Below are 23,530 nucleotides of genomic sequence, written 5' to 3' on the forward strand. Positions count from 1 at the left end.
ATGAGACTTATTACCGGTATTTTCTATCATAAGCAATGCGACGGTTGCCACACAACCGTATTGGATTACCTGATACCCCCGCCCCCTGTTTTTTTTAAGTTCGTGTTACTCAATCTTCAGTTTTCTATGTTGTGTTTTGTTTACTATTATTAGTATGTTTGTCTTTTTCTTTTGTCTTTGTTTCCTATCATAAATAAACATGCGTTGATGTTGGAATCATCCTTTCGTAAATTTTACGGACCGTTATGATCGTTATGGAATATCCGTTTCACAAATGAAATCTGATATGTTCCTTTAGTCCTAACTACCATCCCGTTCCCTTTTTACGAATATGACCTACCGATTTAAACTGTTTTAATACCGGGTTTGTAATAAAATGAGCATCAAGACAGGTTCCACATGTTGATCAGGATCTGCTCACCCTTCCGGATCACCCGAGTACACCCCCCAGTTTTTGGTGGGGTTCGTGTTGCTTAGTCTTTAGTTTTCTATGTTGTGTCTTTTGAACTACTATTTGTCTGGTTTTTTTCCCTTTTTTAGCCGTTGAGTTTCGATCTATGAGTTTGACTGTTCCTTTTTGGTATATTTCCCCCCTCTTCTCGTCTCTCTTTAACGGTATTTAGTATATTTAGTAACTATCAAACACAAAAAAAACTTAACATTGACGAGTAAACCATGCACACAATTTCAATGGCAGATGGTACCTATAAGACAGATATGAACACCTTACCATCATTTCTTGCACGAATTATAATTGAACTACACCATAATGAATCTGATAAATGGAATTGACCAAGAAAAATATTTCTTGATCACCTAATCCAGGAAATAAGATTGATGTCAGATGAATCTGGCGGACATGTTGGTGTTGCAAGAATCCCATATACAAAATATTGAAGGCCTTTTACTCATAATAAAAGAAATTATCAAAAAAACTATACATTTTTTAGGACTCACAGAATCTTGAAAATGATCATGAACAATGGACATATGAAAGAAAGAAACTTTTTCGATTTAACTGTTTATTGTTTATAATACAAAAAAAATACAAAAGACGGCATGAATTGTTTACTTTTTTAATATTGTTGGTAAATATAGATTCTCTTTTGTTGCATCTTTCAGTTTTTGCAATAATCAGGAATGTTAATACCCGCATACACTATTACCTCAATCCTGACAAGGATATTAAAGGATACATACGGAAAAATGCAATAAACAACTTGTATCTCTAAATAATTGATTTTTAACAATTAGAATATTTTAGGTTACATATAAATTGTAATTTATTAGTCTCTCTCTCTCTCTCTCTCTCTCTCTCTCGCACACATACAACACTAATATTTTCACACAACTTTTTTGATACAATATGTATCATTACTTACTTTTTAATACGAATTTTTCAAAGATAAACATAAATTTGATGATAGACAGACAGAAACTTTGTAACAACATAACGCATCTCAAAAACACATCCCTATCTTCTTCCCATAACAAGAGGTTTACAAACGCGATGTTGGATTCATATTGTTTCTTATCATCCCTATATTTCGCAATTTGAAACAATATTGGCAGACAATAACCAACGTTGGTTTATTTCTTTGAAAAACAGAAAAATACCTTATTTTTACTGAACTAGTACTCTTTTTTGTTTAAGGGACAGCTGCAGCCCGCCTCCGCGTGCGGAATTTTCTCCCTGCGCTAATGACCCATCGGTGGCCCATGGCTGTTTTATACTTTGTTCGGGTTATTGTCTCTGACACAATCACCATTTTCATTTTCAAGCTTACTTATCACAAGAAAGAAATAATGGTTAATATCTTATTAATTCACTGCAGTTGAGGTAAAAGTCATACCAATCAGGTGAGTAAAATGTTTTGTTTTTCTTACATTCATTCTATATATTATGTTTATTTCCCAATAATTCTTAGTATGAGTATATAAGAATCCGACATAATAATAAACCCCAACTAACAACTTACATGTAAATAAACTCATCATAATTACCAGGAATGAATTCTATATATACGCCAGACGCGCGTTTCGAACCTTGAGTTAACTCTTTTAAACCTTCTCTGATTACATTTACACCGTGCAATTATATATATATATAGACGGCTGCAGTGCAGGCGATTTGGTGTCACGATATCACAGTAGCATGGGTTCGAATCCCGGCGAGGGAAGAACCAAAAATTTGCGAAAGCAAATTTACAGATCTAACATTGTTGGGTTGATGTTTAGACGAGTTGTATATACATTATGTACACAGCCATGTATCACCATCATTGATGGCGATCCGATGGATACATCTGTTGTAGGGTTGTCACTGACTCAGACGTACTTATGAATATAATTATTTTCTGTGACTGTATCTCACATTAATTTGTAGGATCCTTTACTATAGATAATTTAGCTGATCTGTAACAATAACATCTTCATGCCTTATATATCATGTACTGTAGTACGCCGCTAGATTAAAACTGACGTGGAAAGGTAACATATGGCCACCGAAAGCTCTTTTTTTGAGAGCCCAGGTGGTCGTGTGGTCTAGCGGGACGGCTGCAGTGCAGGCGATTTGGTGTCACGATATCACAGTAGCATGGGTTCGAATCCCGGCGAGGGAAGAACCAAAAATTTGCGAAAGCAAATTTACAGATCTAACATTGTTGGGTTGATGTTTAGACGAGTTGTATATACATTATGTACACAGCCATGTATCACCATCATTGATGGCGATCCGATGGATACATCTGTTGTAGGGTTGTCACTGACTCAGACGTACTTATGAATATAATTATTTTCTGTGACTGTATCTCACATTAATTTGTAGGATCCTTTACTATAGATAATTTAGCTGATCTGTAACAATAACATCTTCATGCCTTATATATCATGTACTGTAGTACGCCGCTAGATTAAAACTGACGTGGAAAGGTAACATATGGCCACCGAAAGCTCTTTTTTTGAGAGCCCAGGTGGTCGTGTGGTCTAGCGGGACGGCTGCAGTGCAGGCGATTTGGTGTCACGATATCACAGTAGCATGGGTTCGAATCCCGGCGAGGGAAGAACCAAAAATTTGCGAAAGCAAATTTACAGATCTAACATTGTTGGGTTGATGTTTAGACGAGTTGTATATATATATATATATATATATAGAAAAAAAGAAGATGCAATAAAGTAGACGACATCTTACTCACTATGACAGACAAAATGATACACAAAATAACATTTAGAATGGAAATGTGGAATGTGTCAAAGAGACAACAGCCCGACCGAAGAGCAAGCATGAGTCGAAGGCCACCAATGGGTCTTCAATGCAGCGAGAAAATCCCGCCCCTCAGGTAGTCCTAATCTGGCCTTAAAATGAAATTGTGTACTAGTTCAGTGAGAATGGACGTCACACTCCAAAACATATAAATGAACTAAAATTTAAAAAAAACAACACATACAAGACTTACAAATCCCAGAGGCTCCTGACTTGGGACAGATGCAAAAAAGCAGCGGGGTTAAACATGTTTTAAAAGATCTCAATCCTTTCCAAAAAGCATAGATTTTTTTTGTTAGAGCGAATACAAAAAGATGAATTCTAAAATTTACGACATGTGCTGCTACACAAAAGGTACTGACGGTAAACATGGTAAATCAGGTAAGAAATATTAAAAATCTCAGAAAAAAACCCAGATTTCTTTCTTCAAAATTCATAGAAAAACAATTTCGAGAAGAAAAACAACATGATCACGGAAACAATATGATATAATTTACACAGGACTAAACATTGTCAAACAAAAACATTATCACTTTTATTCTACAACTAGAAATGTACTGTTTTCTATAATAATTACATGGTATATATATATTCTGATTCAATAAAAACAAACACTACTGATGTTATCTTCTCTAGATCCTCAAGCAATATCAAATAATATCAATGCCTTATATGTATTGAGAACACTCTGACAGGAAAAGAAAAGCTTTCTATATTTAATAGTGTCTGCTGAACTTTTACAGCATATTATTTTGATTTTGTAAAACATGTACAACATTGGAATGATTTAATATTCTTGCAATATCTAGGGGTGTTAGTGCTCCACATTTAAGGTTAACGTCTGCATCATTCCTTAATAACAATTCAACAATCTTTGTATGACCGAAAAAACAAGCTATAAATACAGGAGACTCTCCTGTAGTCGTACACTTATTAATGTCAGCTTTATTGGTTATTAATGTGTGTAGTACTTCAGCATGTCCTTCCTGACAAGCAATGAACAGAGGTGATGCTCCAGTATCTCTACACTTATTAATGTCAGCATTATTCGTTGTTAACATCTTTACTATTTCATTATGCCCTTGTTGGCAAGCTATGAACAGAGGTGATATTTCATCATTATCTCTACACTTATTAGTGTCAGCATTAATCGTTATTAACATCTTTACTATTTCATTATGACCGTTCTGGCAAGCCATGAATAGAGGTGATGCTCCAGTATCTGCACACTTTTTAATGTCAGCATTATTGGTTATTAACATCTGTAGTAATTCAGTATGTCCTTTCTCACAAGCAATGAACAGAGGTGATGCTCCAGTATCTCTACACGTATTAATGTCAGCATTATTGGTTATTAACATCTGTACTACTTCAGTATGTCCTTCCTGACAAGCCAACCACAGAGGTGATACTCCATCATTACGACAATGGTTTACATTACCGATACAATGATGTAAACACCATGTAACCAGATCAATATATCCTATATGAGAGCACTGTATTAATGAAGTGCTATTGCTTTTTGTGTCACATATACTAGCCAATTGTTTTTGTTCCGATATTTGTAAACCTTTTACATGTACAAGAAACCTTTGTGTGAAGATAGGATTGTCCATATTGATATTACAGAAGACATCTGCTACCCTTCCTTTAAACCAGTCATCTACCAGTCTATGTATATACATTTGCTGATATCTTTCCGGTACAGTTATTATGAATTCATCACTACTGCTTTCCTTTTCAAATAAAAACCTTTCACGAATTAAAATATATGAAGCATGTTTAATTAAACAATATATCATAACACTGCCAAAGTAATAAGCAAGAAAGTCAAACAGCTTGTCATGAATAGTTCTGTACACGTCACCATCCTTTCTGATAAACGTTTGAGTTAGTGAATCCAGCTCATCACGAAGTACCAATCGAGATGTTCCTTTCACCACTTTACAAGCTTCATATGTGTTCTTTATAATTGTTTTGATATCTTCATCGACATCTTCTGTGAGCCATTCTTCTTTAATATGATTGTTAAACATGACACACAGAGCAAGTGCACAGTATTTGACATGTGCTCCTTCTAGCTGTAATTTATCTATCTCTTCTTTGTAAACTGAAAATGGATTTTTAAAGAACTCTAACATTTTCAGTTTTGTGTTTTTGCTGTATAATTTGCATAAAAGAGGAAAACAGTCAAACATGTGATTTAATTCCGTGATTTTAGAAGCATTTGTCTTCAAGTAAAGTTTAGCAATATATTGTTTTTCTGTTTTTGATAAACGTAGATCCTCAGACAAAAGATTACATTCACAGGATTGATAAAATGACAAAGATTTCATTTTTGCATCTTTGTAAACCTGTAGTCTACAAGACATCATTAATTTAAACAGTTTCTTTTCTACTAATGATTTGATTTTTTCCATCTGATTTTTCCAGCTTTCAAATTTCATAGGATTTATGGTATATGTCCCACAAAAGTCATCAACAACAAACATGATTTGTTTACTTGGATTGTACCAATGAATAATATCTTCAGGATTTGTTATCGGTATGATCTCATAACTTTCTTGCATTCGAAGGGCAACATGACGCACCAACGAAGATTTTCCTGTTCCCGAACTGCCAGTAACAACAACGCAACCATTTTCTTTTATACGTTTTAATACACTCTTTGCTCCATTTGTTTCTATAAACATTTTATCATCTTCTGCCCAAATTTCCAATTCCTCTTTAATTTGACCTTAAAATTAAAAAATATATATATATTTCTGTTAAATATTTACAGTTACTTTCAGACTGACTACTGTGACCTTGCCATTTTGACCTGTACTTTATAAAATTTACAAAATGTTTGTCTTGAGATTACCTGATGAAAGTTTTTCCTACGTAAAAGAAATATGTTTCCGATACAGACAATGTCTTGTCATAGAATTAACTTCAACAGGAATCTCAAGAACAAAAATTCTCGAAAACTTAAAAGTAAAAAAGGTGGAATTTTACATTCATTGTTGTGTACAACTTGTTTTGTGTTGTTCTACTGCATCACTGTTTCTGGGAAAAGACTGAATGCCCGCTCACCAAAATGTTTAATCATGCCACATTCTGTATAACCATGTCCAAACAGTTAAGGTGGTACCTAACACTACAGGGAGAAAACTCCCTTCTCAATGATCAAAATTAGTGTATGTCAAACTGCTAGTATATATAAACAGTATATTTTTTCTAATGAAATGGTTGGTTAATTTTTTGGGAAATTTGGACATTCTTGTCAAAGGTTCAAAGTAAATACTTTGTCAAAATTATATGAAACATTAAACGAGCCAAATTACTTTTAATGAGAGTATTGAGGACCACCTTCAGTAGTTGTTCTTATACTGTATAACATACTTGCTTTTCGTTTGTTGTTTGTGCACAATTCATGCAGTTTTTTTGTTTGTTTTGTTTTTCATTTGAGCTTTTTTATTCAGTATTTGGTTTTAGCATTGTAACAGACTGGATAGGACCTTTATTCTTAACGGCTAATTCATTATGGTCTCTGGTGGATAGTTGTATCATTGGCAATCACACCACATATATCGCCTTATGTTATTTTAGATACAAGACATCGTTTGAATTGTTTTACATTGTTTTATCGGGGCCTTTTATAGCTGACTCTGCGGTATGGGTTTTGCCCATTGTTGAAGGCCGTACGGTGACCTATAGTTGTTAATGTTTGTGTCATTTTGGTCTTTTGTGGATAGTTGTCTCATTGGCAATCATACCATATCTTGTTGTTTATATTGGTCAACTTGGCCAGAGGGAGTTGGCACTTAAGTTTTAGCAAATGACTACAATTAATCAACCTGAAATTAATTATCAATCCTGAACTTTACAAATGTTCCCGACATTATGTGTCACTATGGTACAAGAGTAAAAAAAAAGACAAAAAAGTCTCATAACTCCTTTACAAATATCCAATCCAAATTGACAGTACAAAGTGATAAACAAAACACGATGGCAGCAAATGCTACCAAATTTGAGATCTTTCATCAAGACGTACCCGGCTGATTTACGTTCACAAGGCTTTATTGTCACAATACTTAAATATTTCTGCTGCTTGATACAAACGTAAAGGTCGAACCCTGGACAGTTTAGGCGAGTATGGACACAATATTCAAACTTGATACAGCTCTGAATTTGGATGAAGATTAAATATTTAACATAAAATATGTTTCTAACACCAAATGAATGTGGTCTAAGAACTTAAAAATGAAATAAGACACTTACTTGTTTTAGTTCAAAATACGGAATCTAAATACATGGTACAATTCGGCATATAATTTTTTTTTCAAATTTTGACATTTTATTTAAAATGAACCAATCGAACAAATTTAAAAGACTGGCAAAGGAAGCACACATTATTTACTTTTGCTATATATATATATATATGCATGTGTGTGTACCTGACCCAAAGTAGGGTCCTCTAGTTTAGTAGTTTCGTTGGTTGCTGTCAGTCTGGATTTTTTGTTTGTTTCTATTGTTTTGTTAAAATCAGGTCATTTGTCTTATTATTTAGTTTGTTTAAGATTTTATCATGTCCGGGTCATCTATATCTGCTTTTACAGATTGAAATTTGCTTATTGTTAACAGCAGAACAGTGACCTTATGTTGCTTAATCCGAAATCTGACAGATAGTTATCTCTCATTGGCAATCAGATCACAGCTCTGTCTTCTATATCAATAACAAAACAAAAATAACATTGGCATATAACCCATTAAATGAAGGTCAGTTGAACCCTGCTTCACTGACATGTACTCTTCAAAAAAGGGATATATACATTCCCAAATAAAGTTAAATTGTTTTGATAGCATCTGAAAATGAAATCAAGTCAAGGAAACGTAGTGTTAAAAAATTAACCATGACATTCCCTGCATAACATACATATACATCTAATAACCATTGGATATACCATATAAAGTTGACGTCTTCTTTCACTTAAAACATTTAACCACAACTTTTTTTACAAAAAACACAACACAAACTTATGTTTGATGACAATCTCTGTGACAGCATAAATAGAAGCTTAAAAAATATTCTGTGCTTACACTTTCATGTGTTACACATGCACAAGAAGACAATTAATTCCCATTATACTTTTCTGACTCAGGAATTTATCTTATTGTTTGATTAGAGTATCTGAGAAAACCTTTTTTTGAACCATGAAAATATCGTCAAGGGGAGATAATCATCACATGTGTATGCAAAACAAATTTCTTAGAAGAGATGTCTTAATACAACACAAACAACATTTTTTCAAAGACTAAAAAAAAGTGAAAAAAAATTAATATTTTAACAAAACGCATTTGACTAGCTGACTGTCATGGCAATTGCCAAATAAACGGATCACTAAATGTAACAAAATTGATCTAAATTATTAATTTAATACCAAACAAAAAATATCAAATTTGAGGAAAGAAAGTTATATCACAAACATGAGGTGAAAAAATTAGTATACCAAGTCCGGATTTAGACAATAAAATACATACCTCTGATGTTCAATGGAATTGGGTTATTCACAGCACGTCTTAGTTCTTCGATCTCTTTCTGTGATTGTTTGACTTCCAGCATAATTTCCTGATTTGACTGATCTAATATTTTCACCTTTAATTCTTGGCACTCTTGCTTCATTGGCTGACCACCCAATCTACTTACAGCCTACAAATAGATATTTGATTAAAAACAGTATACTAGTAAACATTCAAAACGCCATTAGCTAAATTCAACAGTACCTGACATACTGGTAATTATATCACCAGGTGTGAGTTATCCAGTGCATAAGGCACTTAATCTTCTCATGTTTCAATCACAGTGGCAATACTACATATAAAATAATATTGAACTCTATGGTGCCGTTTATAGTATGGTCAAAGTCCATCAAAACACAGGTTAATGTAAGCTTTATTTTAACTTGCATGCAATTGTAGAATATAAGTACACAAACATGTACATGTATTACTATTATCTATTGAGAGATATAAAAAAATGTTCTACAACTGTTCTATAGAATAATGGAGAAATTATTTTTATTTGTATGTGTCCAACTGATGATCAGGATAAAGCTATTGCCGAATGTGACATAAACTGTCACTAAAAGTATTAAAATCCACATACAAAAGGAAAAACATGTACATGGTAATTGAAAAATTTGTCATGTGTCATTTTTTAACCAAACAAAAACACCATAGATAACAGAGTTGCATTGTGTTCGCCAGATGAGTTTTTCGTCTTCAAAATACTCATGCAAAGAGACGCATCAATCAAAAAATTACAAAGGCCAATTGAAATACAAAGTCAAAGTGTATTGAGCATGTTGAGAAACCCAATTGTCTGATTTTTTCTTTCAAATACAGCCGAGGTCATCTTTTTATGGGATGGAACATTCATAGTATTTTGAAATGTTCATAGGTTTTGAAACTGTATAACTAGTACAACTCTATCAATAATAATTTATTATAACAGATACATACATTGCCAATTTCCGTAATTGACCCTGTAATTAGATATCCCTCTTTCAGTTTGGCTCCCTTATGAAGGACATTATAATGAAGAGCTAGCAGAACGATCAAATTTACCTGTGCGCAATGTGAATCATCTTTAAGGTTTTCAAATCTTTTAAATACATTAGTTTGTTGTTAATCTAAATACTTATGACACCAGAAATAATTTTTTATGAAAAATTAGTTAACACGGAGATACATCACTTTTAATTCATCATATATTGAATTGGCAAAAGCCAATTCTGTCCGGTATGGAACCAGTCTCACCTTAGTACATGTTAACAATGTTAAGTGAATAGACCAAGACAAAGGATCAAATAATCTCCATGGAAAATAGATATGTCAATGATTATACAACTGCATACCAAATATTATTGATTTACCTTTAGTAGTTCCCTATTAACTGACATATCACAAACTATACAAAACTGTCGACGCTTCCGTTATCCTAAATACACAGATAAATTCAGCATATTGAAGAACTCTAAGAATTCAAAACTTTGAGTAAAACAACAATCTTATTGGCCAAGAAATAAGCGATTGATACAAAGTATTCGAAAAGTAAAAAATAAAATAAAAACTAAAAAAAAAAGAAGCAGGAAGCCAATTGAATCCTGCAAACGATATTGACGAAATCTCAGAAGGATTGGATTACTTCAAGCTTTGCATTGTCAAGAACAGACAAATAATTGATTTCAAGACAATGAACAATAAATAAGGAAAAGTAAGAAAAATTTAATGCCACAGTTTTGTGAAATTAAAGATATATCTTTCTTTGAGTTGACTGTAGGTCACCTTTGAACTTGTGTTGTTCAAGTGACTTGACACCACACATTTGACAATCTACTACACTGTATTTACTTTTTTTTGCGTTTATCTGATTTTATGTCAAACAAATGCAGTGTAATACAACTGCACAATTTGTACAAGTTGTTTTCACAAGTATTATATCATGAATAGGCTAAGTTATAAAAATATGATGTCCAATCCTTGATTGGCTATTATAATAGATTTACTGTTAATTTTATTAATTGTATTGGATTTGTATTCAATGTTCTTAATTTTCTGTACACAGTTATTCAAAAATATGTAGTATTCTATAATCATTGATACATATGTTACACTTACATCAGATATATTACTCCATGCTGTATTGAAATCAGCAGTGGCCATTTTGTTACTTTCATGATGAGCTAATATATTTCTGTACCATTTAATCCTTGCCAGATCAGCTCCTGGAGTTGTCTCTACTGGTAGTGGAAGTCTGTCGAATCCATCGATTGGCTGAATAATAGATGCCAAGTTTCTAATCATGCAAATCATCAATGTGACATCAAAAGTTGTTGAATCAGGTACACCTGTAACATCAAAGTATTAGAATCATGCACAAAGGCAACAAAAAAGTATTAAAATCAGGTAAACATGTGTAATATAAAAGGAATCAAAAACACCTGTACTAAAGATACGTCTATTTTATCAAAACGTCTGTGACATCAAAAGATGTTGAATCAGTCAAACCAGTAACATCTAATTAATTAGAAACAGGTACGTATATAACACCAAGAAAAAACTACTCCGTATTTAATAACCAGAAAACGAGACTCCAATTAGCAAAAAACGTTGTCATGCTGCTTGATCAAAAGGACTAAAATCAGAAACTTCATATCAAGACACTCTAAGCATGTAATAAATTGGTTACAGAGGTAAACGTGTGTCCTAGCTTAAAACTCGACAAATGAGAGTAAAACGTTAATTTTAGGTTGAAGTACATGATTCATAAATTACATTTACGCTCTAAAAACCTTCAAATAAATATACTAGTGGCTTGGACGTCGTGCTACTGAAAGAATATAGGTATGCCATCAAAATGGTGTCACATGATGACAATACATGAACTGCCTTTAAAACACTAGTTTAACAAATCGGAGTATTATCTTGAAATGATACAAGGAAAATGTGTTTGACACAGATTGAAATATATTGTGTATCAAATTCATGACACAAAATATAGATGCCCACATAGACAGAAATGAAAGGGGAAGGAACAGCAACTGCATTGGTGTGTCTTTTTGTCTTTAAGTCATTGCTTGTTTTTAACACGAGCGAAATAAAGAACTGCACCTTAAGTATATGATACTCCGGCATTTTTTTCAACGAATAAAATTACACTACTCCTCAATGTCATATAAAACAGTATTTAAAAAAACAACTTAAGGAAGGTTATTTTGATAGACATAAACCAATCACAAAGATTTAAGTAAAACTGCTCAAAGCAGGTTTTTTTTATTGTCCCAAAAATTGGGAAATTTCCTTTTGTAATGAATAACATCCTATTACTTAAAAACGTTTTAAATATTTACAAAATTCAAAAGAGTACTTAAGTCAATAGATATAAACAATTTACCAAAATTGCATACAAATTGGTAAAATCATTTTATGAGTTGTTGTCCGACATGTTGACGACGGACGAACAGACTAACCACCACTGATGGACATACAGACGAACAAAGATATAGCAAAATACGTCCCAAAAACGGTCGTATAAAAATTCTCACAGTAGCAAGTTCACGATGGCTTTGACACGGGTTTAGCAGAATTGACGACAAGAAATTCATTAAACTTGCTTTTTCTGTTTGCCTTTTTGTGTGTTTTGGTTACATATGACGTGGCTCTGTAATTTTTTTTTTATGGTCTATGATAATTTCTGTATTTTTGTCTTTCGTTTTTTGTTATATTCTTTGTCTGCGTTCCTTCTTGAGTCTTTATTTACGTGACGTGGCTCTGTACTTATTCAACCCGCCGTTGTGTTATTATTTCATGGTAAATATTTGTTTATATATCTGTTTATTTTATAGTGATTAAGATATTAACACAAAGTTGACGGCTGTACCCCTGTTATTGATATTTTTACCTATTATGTATGTTTGTTTTGTTCACATGATTATCAAAGTAATTTACTTTTATACGACTGTCATACAAGTTAGAGATTTAGCTATCTGTGAACCCATGTTAAATCCACCATTTTGTACATAAAAAATGCCTTTACCGAGTCCGTAATGTGATAGTTGTTGTTCATTCGTTTAAAATGTTTGAGCTTCTGATTTTGCCATTTTATCAGACTGTTTTGAAATTCCTCGGAGCTTAGTATTTTTGTGTTTTACTATGCACTTTATATAACTGAGTCCAAAATGAAAGAGGAAAAATCCAATAATCCTTTTTTTATTAAAACCCTTAACCCTGTTAACATTATTAGCCAATGTTTGTTATTCTGTCACTGGTGTAGGCCTTGGTGAATGTTTACTGCAGAATAAATTTATTCTGAACCCTATTTTGCTTGTATAGTATATTATTAATAAGAAACAAAGTACACAAAAAACATACAGTCGATCTCAGAATAATTTTATTCTGTAGTTGGAAGCTATAGTAATCATAAATATTAAACTTCTATCCAATATCAATATTTCAAAATAAATTTATTTTGGATAGAATCAGACACACAAAATCTGTGATGGCTTAACAACAAACACATAGCATTATATTTGTTATGCTTATCCCAAAATAGATTTATTATCATAAACGTATCACCATTTTAAATTAAATTTCTTTTGTTACCTATAATTATAAATTTATTTTGAGTAGAATCAGACTATAACAATATTAGTTGATGACTTAATGACAAACATAGTATTACAGAATTCTAAATGTATATGTGAACATCAAAATAAATTGATTTTGTACAGCTCATTACAACAGGTTTTTTTTAAACCATGAAACAATCTTATTTTAGGAATTCATTACCACAAAAATACCATCTTTACAAAATAAATTTATTTTGAGCAGATCATATCAATGAAGATAATATGTGCATCTCAAAATAAATTTATTTTATGTAGCTTACTAAAGGTGTAAATCACTGTCTCAAAATAAATTATTTTTTGCTCTCAAAATATTCGTCTCAAAATAAATTTATTTTGAGGAATCCATTGCACCAGTTATTCAGCCATCACAAAATAAATGTATTTTGTGTAGGATGATATATATACATATATATCCGTCTCAAAATAAATTTATTTTGAGCAGATCATATCAATGAAGATAATATGTGCATCTCAAAATAAATTTATTTTATGTAGCTTACTAAAGGTGTAAATCACTGTCTCAAAATAAATTACGTTTTGCTCTCAAAATAAATTTATTTTGAGGAATCCATTGCACCAGTTATGCAGCCATCAAAAAATAAATGTATTTTGTGTAGGATGATATATATACATATATCCGTCTCAAAATAAATTTATTTTGAGCAGATCATATCAATGAAGATAATATGTGCATCTCAAAATCAATTTATTTTATGTAGCTTACTAAAGGTGTAAATCACTGTCTCAAAATAAATTATTTTTTGCTCTCAAAATATTTGCTCTCAAAATAAATTTATTTTGAGGAATCCATTGCACCAGTCATTCAGCCATCACAAAATAAATGTATTTTGAGTAGGATGATATATATACATATATCCGTCTCAAAATAAATTTATTTTGAGCAGATCATATCAACGAAGATAATATTTATGTAAATTACCAAAAGTGTCAATCACTGTCTCAAAATAAATTATTTTTTGCTTTGAGGAATCCATTGCACCAGTTATTCAGCTATCACAAAATAAATTCATTTTGTGTGGTTCTTCACAATAGATATTTAGCATTCACTGACAAGAAATATTGTGTGTATGGACATTGCCATTAAAATAATATAATGCACCATTTTATATGAAATCTATTATGTACAATTTATTAGAAAAACATTATCCCAAATAAAAATAGATTATATGCATATCAATACACTTTCTCACAAATGCCAAAGCAAATTCTTTTCAAATACATCTATCTTATTTTGAATGGTCAAGAACATATTCATTATATCACATTAAAAATAAAGAACCAATTAACATAACATTCCAAAAATTAATAGTACATATCGAACAGGATAATGCATATTAAATGTGCATATCCATCATAATTAAAAGAATGGTCCATTGAAATAATAATTACTCTCCATTAGTTTTTTAAACTGTCATTACTTGCAACGTTTTTAGTATTTTTCCCCGCCAAATATTTTTTTACAGAATTTTCTAAGTCTTTTTTCTGCTCCTCATCTACAGTAAATTTGTTTTTGACAATCTTGCACTTGATGTTCTCTATAATGTAGGCGGAATTGATCAACTGACGATCTTTTTTATTCAAAGAAAAAATCAAGTCCTTTATAACAAAGTCTGGTCCCAATTTTCCTAGTGGCTGTCTTGTAAAGGTTAGCATGGAATCTTGTAGAACACCCAAATATACATTTTCATTATTGTATTCTACCATAGCAATCTGAAAATGTAAAATATTTATGAGAAATGAATCATCCTACATGTTTTCAAAACATTACTATTTTTTATCAGGTGGAATAGATATATATTTTCAAATTCATTTATTTGTTCCGTTTATATTTCAATAATCAAATGAAAAACAATTTACTATGAAAAATTATACTTTTGAAAAAATATATAAATAGAAAACGTGGTATAATTGCCAATGAGACAACTCTCCACCAGAGACCAAAATGACACAGAAATTAACAATTACAGTTAACCTATTTATTACTGTTTAACAATGAGCAAAGCCCATGACATATAGTCAACTATAAAAGACCCCTAAATGACAATGTAAAACAATTGAAACAAGAAAAATAACAGCCTTTTTTACATGAAAAATGAGCGAAAAACAAATATGTAACGCATATGACAACCACTGAATTAAGGCATTGTGTAAATAAATCATTTACCAGCTTAGGCAAGTACAAGTATAAATGAAATGTTAATATTGAACTGAAAATATGTTTAAATCATTCTAACTAATCTTTCACATTTCAGTTCTATAATTAAACTTACTTCTTCATTTTGTGATATATCAATTGTTTCTTCGCTAACTGTAATGGCATCTGTTGTAGCTTTCATTTTCTGAATAAAACACATTTTAAATAATTTGTGTTATTAAATCGTAGTTTACATAATAGACCTCAAACTTGGGATCATTCTAAATTTCATCATTAAATAAATGAATCCAAAGTATAATGGTGAAGTTATGTGTATTGTCAACTAAGTGTTAGTAACTCTCAATCCTTTGAGTATTTTTTTTATGAGATAATACCCTGTACATAAATCAATTTTATATCACAAAGGCAGGTCCTCTACTATACTATTGACTTTAAACGTTCATTATACATTTGAAGGATTTCTGAAAAATTTGTTTGACAATGTCCATCAGGCCCTATTGTTTATTTTCAATTCTTAATTATTTATTACTGTTTACTTGATAATAACCAGGAAGAGTATTTAACAACAATTTGTATCTCTAATTATAAAAAATCTGCATTTTCTCATCGTTTTATTTAAAGGTCTATTTATTTAAATGTCAATCAGTTGATTACAGAAATTAAATAATTAAATCAACTGTTTGTATGGTAAAAGGGAAAAAAGATATTGAATTATAAAAAAAGATCCATAAATGAAAATAAAGCCATCAAATTAACCAAGTAGTGATAATAGTTAAAGAAAATGAGATAATTATGATAATAACCAAATTACAATGAAAAAATAGACAAGTCTACCTCTAGACTAAAGACTGGGCAACACTAGTCTGCCAACAACTGTGAGTGATCTTAATGTACTCTGTATCGACACTATATTGGATATTAGTTACCTTTGTTTGTGTGTCTGGTCTGATGTCTTCTGTGTCTTCTGTTATCTCATGAGGTCTTTTCTGGAAAAATAAATAGTTAAATAAATTGTCTTTATACTTTTTTTAATTATTGTTTAACAAATTTTGTGATACTTTAGAAAATGCCTGTACCAAGTCAGGAATATGACAGTTGTTATCCATTCGTTTGATGTGTTTGGACTTTTGATTTTGCCTTTTGATTTTGGATTTTCCTTTTGAATTTTCCTCGGAGTTCGGTATTTTTGTGTTTTTACTTTTTACTTATAAAATTACATGTACAAAAGTGATTAAATCAATATTTAAAAAAAAAATTAAACATGATGTTTCAAATATACAATAACACATTGGACATGTCTGTAAAGCATTGGTGCAATACCATTACCTTTGCTATTTCTCTAACTTCATTTCTAGCTCTATTTGCAGCATCGTTAACCATATTAAGTTGTAAATGAAGACTTTGAATTTTCAGATCCTTCTCTTTGATATGTTCCTACAATGATTCAATAGTGAATTAATAATTCCTTGATAAATGTTCAGCTTATTTCTAACTAATGGTGTTCAGCATTTAAGCGAACAGCATTACAAAAGACTGGAGAAAAATGCTAAAATAACTTGTTTACACGACTGTATTGAATGCTGTTGATGTTGGTGAAATGACAGTAGTAGAACTGCTGTTGAAGGTTTTATTTGCTTGCACAGGTGAGGTAGTTGATTGTATTAATAACAGTTTTTTGGTTTACAATTAATGTATATTCATTAACATTCTATTTTTCTTATCTGACTTATTTGTAGTTATTTATGTCAATAAATGTGTAAATATATATATACCACAGCCTCCAATGACAATCAGGAGATGGATACTCAACACAAAATGACCAGATTCAAAATGTAAATATATAGTTCATGTACATATACATTGTAGTTCGAAACATTCATTCAGTGTTGATGGAATTTAAATTTTGGATTATTATTGTATTGCAAATATCTGCATTTTGAAAATGATTTAAGAGTTAAATCAAATAATTTCTTATTACTAAAGCTAGGTTAATTGTGCATACTGTAATACTTCGATTAACATTTTTTTTTAAATTGAAACCAATACATGTACAGGTTGTACAACAATAAGGATAGTTTAAAGAATCCTTCATTACCTGGAGTTGATATATTTTATCGGATTGTTTTTTCTCTGTTTCATTCAGTGCATGTGTAATGTTCCTTTCAACATCATCAGACTTCTATAAAATAGAAAACGAAACTGAATTAGACAAGATTTTAAATGATCTGCCTTCTTCACTGACCAAGGATAACATAAAGTTTTACTATATGTATCACATAAGCTTAACGTGATAACAGAATATGAGGTCGAAGATAAACCAAGCCATGTACACCATACAAACATTCAATATTCCAAATATATAGTTGATATACTGTTTATAGTACACAAGACAAAAACAAACCATAAAAGCTGTATATTGACCAATGAACCATGAACACAAGATCACACTAATATGTATCCTGCTAGACAGACATGAACACAGTTATTATCTTAGAAAAACTTGACATTAACAAAATGGAGAATAGAAATGGGGAATGTGATAGAAAGCAACAAGCCGTACAAAGAGCAGAAAACAGCTGAATACTACTAATGGGAAATTCCAGCACCATTTAATAACTGCTTGACAGCCATATATAAACCTTACAATCATACAATCATGACAATACATCACATATAAGTAATTTAAACTGTTGCCAATAATACTTACAAAACACTAAAACACAAAGCCTGCCATTCACATTGTCAAATAATTTTTTTTCACAAAAACTTGATTTGACTACTTAACGATAAAATTGAGGTCAAGGTCATACGACACTTGTCAGTCACCTTACAATCATTCCATACACCAAATATAGTTAACATATTGCATAAGTATTATAAAAATCAAGGTCAGATGACATATGCCAGTTGAGCATTTACACCTTTAAATTATTCCATAAGTTATATAAAGTAGTCCTATGATTTATAGTATCAGAGATATGAACTCATACCACATCTTCTTATTCATTATGATACAAAAAAGTCATCAGTACCTTTTTTTCAGTTTTATAAATGTCTTTGGCCATATCTAGTTCTTCAGTGAGGTTCTTGTTCTTTTTCTCCATACTTGATAGGCTATCTGTCAGATTCTTATTTGATGCTGCATGCTCTCATTTTGAGTTAATTCCGCTGTGTATTTATTTTCAAGCTCCCGATTATTTTTTTCTAGGTTATCGTGCATTAGTTTCATGTTTACAGTTGCCATTTCATCTTGCTTTATTTTCTTTTTCAGTTCTAAAATTTCTGTTATCAAATTATCCCTTAAAATGAAAAGAAAATACATATAATATTTTGTATGTCCCCCTTTAGAAAATAACCAACATATTATGATAAGTAGCACTCAATTAATTCTTCCCCAACATAGTTTTAAACAAAACTATTTATCTCCCATAGAACATTGATAGTTCGAAACAGAATAGTATTCCTTGTTTTAGGTGTAAATATTTAATATTAAAGGAAAAATCTCTATTGCTAAAAAGAATTTTAAAAACTTTGACTAGATGAAAATTTATGGTTATAAAGGAACATTGTATTAATTTTTTTCGCAGGTAAAAAATGAATGCGTACATTTTTGTCAAATTTCAAATAATTACCTCAGGACGTCATCTTCCTTTAGAGGTGAATTGTCAACTACTTTACTCTTCTTTTTTTGTCCTTTTGTTTTTTTTAATAGTATGAGATACGGCCATGTTCTCTACTTTCCTAAAACAAGTAAATTGATAAGTTTAATATATAATTAAAATTGAGATTGAAAATGAAACTGAAAATGGGGAATGTGTCAACAAGACAAAAAACCAAACGGAAGTGCAGAAAACAGCCGAAGACCACCAATGGGTCTTCGACACAGCAGGGTTATCATGGATGATTAACTATATATATAATATGCTTCTATCAACATGATCAAAAGGAAAATATATAAAATAGCTATTTAAAGATTATGATTATTCTATTTTATTGATTTTAACAAGCCATGTCAACAGCATGGAGCTGCAACAAGAGTATCCTTCTTAACTGGTAGCACCAGTTACACTTCACAAACAAATTATTAACTTGATAATATCTCAGGGAAAGAGTGTGACAAAAATTAGATACAAATATTCGTTTATATGTGACCCAAATATCCATCACGGTCATAATGCTTGATACAATGTAATTCCAGCATACCCGATATTTATTGTCACATGAATGAAATAAGTATGCAATCTGCTAAATAATTTACTTTCCAAATTTTATGACTAAAGTACAACTTTTCTAATTTAATATCAAAATTTGTAAAAACGGTAGTAAGAACTTTATATCAACTACAGTAAAGGATGTGGATCTCATTTCGAACAAATATAATTCTGAAGTACTTTGTTTGCTGCATAATTCATAATTACCCTTTCAAGCACTGATCTTTAAACTCTTGAAAAGTTGTTTTCCCACATGCCAGCTCATCCAGAAGACGTATCTTATCAACTTCATTGTGTACTCGAAATAAATGAAATAAATGGGTTTGCTTAATTTCATAACAAGGTTGATTTTTTACTGTCTGGTTTCTCCATGATTTAAACAAATCTATCAATTTCTCCCACACCTGATCTGGAAGGGATGCACAATGTAGGTGTGTTTGAAATTTGTTGATCTTTGATTTATGAAGTAGAGAAATCACCCTTCTGATGATGTAAATAAACCATTTTGCAATATGGACGGTAATCATTATAACAATATTTAAAGAGAGATATACAGAGAGCCGTGGTGTAGTGGTTAGTGCATCGGACTACTAACACAAAGGTTCCTGGTTCAATTCCCGTTTGGGATGAAAATTTCAGGAACTCAATTTTCGGCTCTCCCTTGACACCATTTGCGAGTATGGTCTTGAGGAAACGATGATAGTCCGTCGGACGGGGACGATAAATGGCTGGCCCATGTTAAGAGAGAGCCACATCTCTTGCACGTTAAAGACACCCTTGTAGATTTCGAAAAAGAGTAGGCTAATGCCGCTACAAGGCAGCACTCGCACCCGCAAAGTGGACAGGGATTAATATAAGTTGCAAAACTTGTTTCCCAATCCACTATAAATAAATATGTTTAAACTAACAATATTTAAGAAAGATGTTAAAATGTTCGTGTGTAACACCAATCTTTATGAGTGGCTTATATATATTAAATAACTAACAAACTAGATCAAAGATGTTGTTTATAATTGAATATTAAATTAATCAGTTCTATGATACTATAGTAATTTACAAGAACTTAAAATATGTACCTTTACGTTGTTATGCAACAAATATATCAGATGTTTTCATTTACACTTTCATGTTCAAATGTATATTTTGTTGCCAGTTCAACGCTAATAGTAATTAATTCAACGGCTGTGGGAATATTAAAATCTATTATGCTTACCGGCGTATCCATAATGCTAGCTACATTCAATCTCCATTCTGCAGAAATATCCTTAGGCTTCATATGAGGTTTCTGTTTTTTTATTCTGAATAGTACCTCTCTAAATAGTTTGATACTTTCTTCGAATGTAGTTTGTCTTGATAGTCTATGGATGTCGTTATGTTTTAACCCTAAACGTAATGCTTGTTCATTTGACAAGGACATATACAAGTCCATGGATACAAGCATATTGGTTTTCCCAATGTTCATTAAGGCCTGCCTAGTATGATTACCACCAAGAACCTCCACAACAGCACGCCCAGGAATTTCCAGCTGGTCTAATTCCAGTTTCTCTGGCATATGTCCAATAAGAACTGTATACAAATTAAGTTCCTTTTTAAATTGTTCTTCTAATGCTGTTAGGTGTTCTGTATCTAATTCTCTAGTTTTACGTTCTTTGGCTGGTTCTACCAAATTTTGAATGTGGACTTTTATGTTCCTCCCTATATGTTAATTAGAAAAAAAAATATACACTGCATTATCAATTTTACATCTACAGTACATCAAATATATGAAAAAAGTACACACTAAAGATACCAGTTTCATTTGATTTTAAATACTTCAATGTATCACTACCCAAGTGTCATAATGTGAACAAAATCATACATGTTATCTCAATAATCAAAATTTAAAAGGCAGGAAGTAAAACATCTGGACAACAGAGATTACCGTTCCTTGTGTTTTATAATTTCCAAATCAAAAACCGTTAAAGATGTTATAAACTTAGTTGTTAAAGAACAATAACTACAATAAGGAGCAGGCTGACGATTTCAGTCATTGTCGATCTATCTGCTGGTCTCATCTTTTGAACAAATCGTCCGGTGAATATAAATGTTTGCTTGGGCCCTTTGGGCAGATGACCTTAACAAAAATAATTTATTTTGTGAACTATTTCATATAAAAATTAATATAAAGTGTTCAAATAGTTGATTTAATTTTAAAAACAGGAGACAATGCTAGTTAAACCCGACGTAAATCGAATTATTCTTAATTATGATGATTTGAATGTGGACTTTTATGTTCCTCCCTATATGTTAATTAGAAAAAAAAATATACACTGCATTATCAATTTTACATCTACAGTACATCAAATATATGAAAAAAGTACACACTAAAGATACCAGTTTCATTTGATTTTAAATACTTCAATGTATCACTACCCAAGTGTCATAATGTGAACAAAATCATACATGTTATCTCAATAATCAAAATTTAAAAGGCAGGAAGTAAAACATCTGGACAACAGAGATTACCGTTCCTTGTGTTTTATAATTTCCAAATCAAAAACCGTTAAAGATGTTATAAACTTAGTTGATTTGCTGTCTCATCAATATGTACCCACTATATCAACTTTGCATATGTTTATCAATAAAACAAGGATTACTCCTAAGCTTTCGCTGTCATTTTAATCATTATCCCTTTGATGTATGACTTGGGCTGATGATTTTGTAGAGCATGGAAAAGTAAGCATTTTAAAGGGACAATAAACAAAAATCCTTATAAAATTAATTAAATAATTGTTAAGCTTATAAGAAAAGTCTTGGCTTAATAACAGAAAACTATCCACAAAAAGCTGATACTATAGGATTGAAGTCAATCATCATTCTGCATCCTTAAGTGATTCGCAGGACTCGGAATGCAATATGACTTTAAATGCTGCGTTTGTTTCTAATAAACTTTTGTCATTTGTCTGATCGTTAGTCTATAAATGTATAGAAGGGTTATTGCATTAATGAACACTGAAGAATAATATCACTCACAGAATATTATATCTTGCATCCCCAAACTTGTGCAGTATGATATACTGCTCATATATTTTTTAATATTAATAAAAAAAATAAAAGGTTTTAAAACCATTAGCTGAAAAGTTAAAATATAATATACAATTAACTTTTTTAAAAATCAAACAATTAGAAATTAATTTACATACCAATTAGATTTTTTATTGGATTGTCCATCCCCTCTTGGCAGTTTTCTTCTCCATTACTTTCAATGGAGGCTTCTTTGTCACAATTAGTTTCTCCACTTTCAAGCTCTGGATTAATATTGTCATCCCCAACTGCATCAATGGTTCCTATTGCAAGTTCAATGGCTGGTTCATCTTCACTCATGACCATAGGATTGGTATTGCCTTGCGTATCTGGTTCATTCATACTCTCAACCGTATGGTCATTCTTTTCTGCAGTTTGAATTGTTGGTTCAATAACACTCTGATCTAGTGGGCTGTTCAATCCCACACTTCCGTTATCTTTTTTTATTTCTGTAACTGGAGACATATGTACATTTCTTCCAACACTTCCATTTGCTGTGTTTGGTTTGTTTACATTATTGGATTAAACGCCTTCGTTTTCTATTATTTCATCTAAAGACGTAGTGGCCAAATCTTTTGATACTATTGGTATCCTCTAAAAAAAATGTAAGCCAATTGAAACAATTCCCTCAGATTTCACAAACATA

The 23,530-nt window shown here is 31.4% G+C and overlaps 3 protein-coding genes across 3 annotated transcripts in view; all 3 read right to left on the reverse strand.

The window, feature by feature from the left end:
* Window positions 1-3,999: 3,999 nt before the first annotated feature.
* LOC134727895 (uncharacterized) overlaps window positions 4,000-23,530 on the reverse strand; it is a 34,376-nt gene continuing 14,845 nt past the window's right edge. Inside the window, exons 2-4 of the mRNA XM_063592291.1 lie at window positions 10,925-11,154; window positions 8,786-8,954; window positions 4,000-5,999 (exon numbers count right to left, since the gene is read on the reverse strand). Coding sequence (XP_063448361.1) covers window positions 4,000-5,999; window positions 8,786-8,954; window positions 10,925-11,154 — 2,399 coding nt within the window. The remainder of the gene's footprint in view (window positions 6,000-8,785; window positions 8,955-10,924; window positions 11,155-23,530) is intronic.
* Window positions 14,367-18,935, reverse strand: LOC134682068 (uncharacterized). Its single transcript, XM_063541671.1, has 6 exons — window positions 18,643-18,935; window positions 17,706-17,789; window positions 16,937-17,044; window positions 16,537-16,596; window positions 15,726-15,794; window positions 14,367-15,165 (listed from the first exon to the last, which is right to left on the reverse strand). Exons 1-6 carry the CDS (start codon window positions 18,712-18,714, stop codon window positions 14,851-14,853), a joined length of 708 nt encoding a protein of 235 aa, XP_063397741.1. The 5' UTR covers window positions 18,715-18,935; the 3' UTR covers window positions 14,367-14,850.
* Window positions 20,924-23,392, reverse strand: LOC134681492 (uncharacterized). The gene is made up of 2 exons (XM_063541129.1): window positions 23,004-23,392; window positions 20,924-21,516 (listed from the first exon to the last, which is right to left on the reverse strand). The coding sequence occupies exons 1-2, from the start codon at window positions 23,347-23,349 to the stop codon at window positions 20,924-20,926; spliced, it is 939 nt and encodes a 312-aa protein (XP_063397199.1). The 5' UTR covers window positions 23,350-23,392.

This window comes from Mytilus trossulus, chromosome 8 (genome assembly GCF_036588685.1).
Source record: "Mytilus trossulus isolate FHL-02 chromosome 8, PNRI_Mtr1.1.1.hap1, whole genome shotgun sequence".
Lineage (NCBI taxonomy): Eukaryota > Metazoa > Mollusca > Bivalvia > Mytilida > Mytilidae > Mytilus > Mytilus trossulus.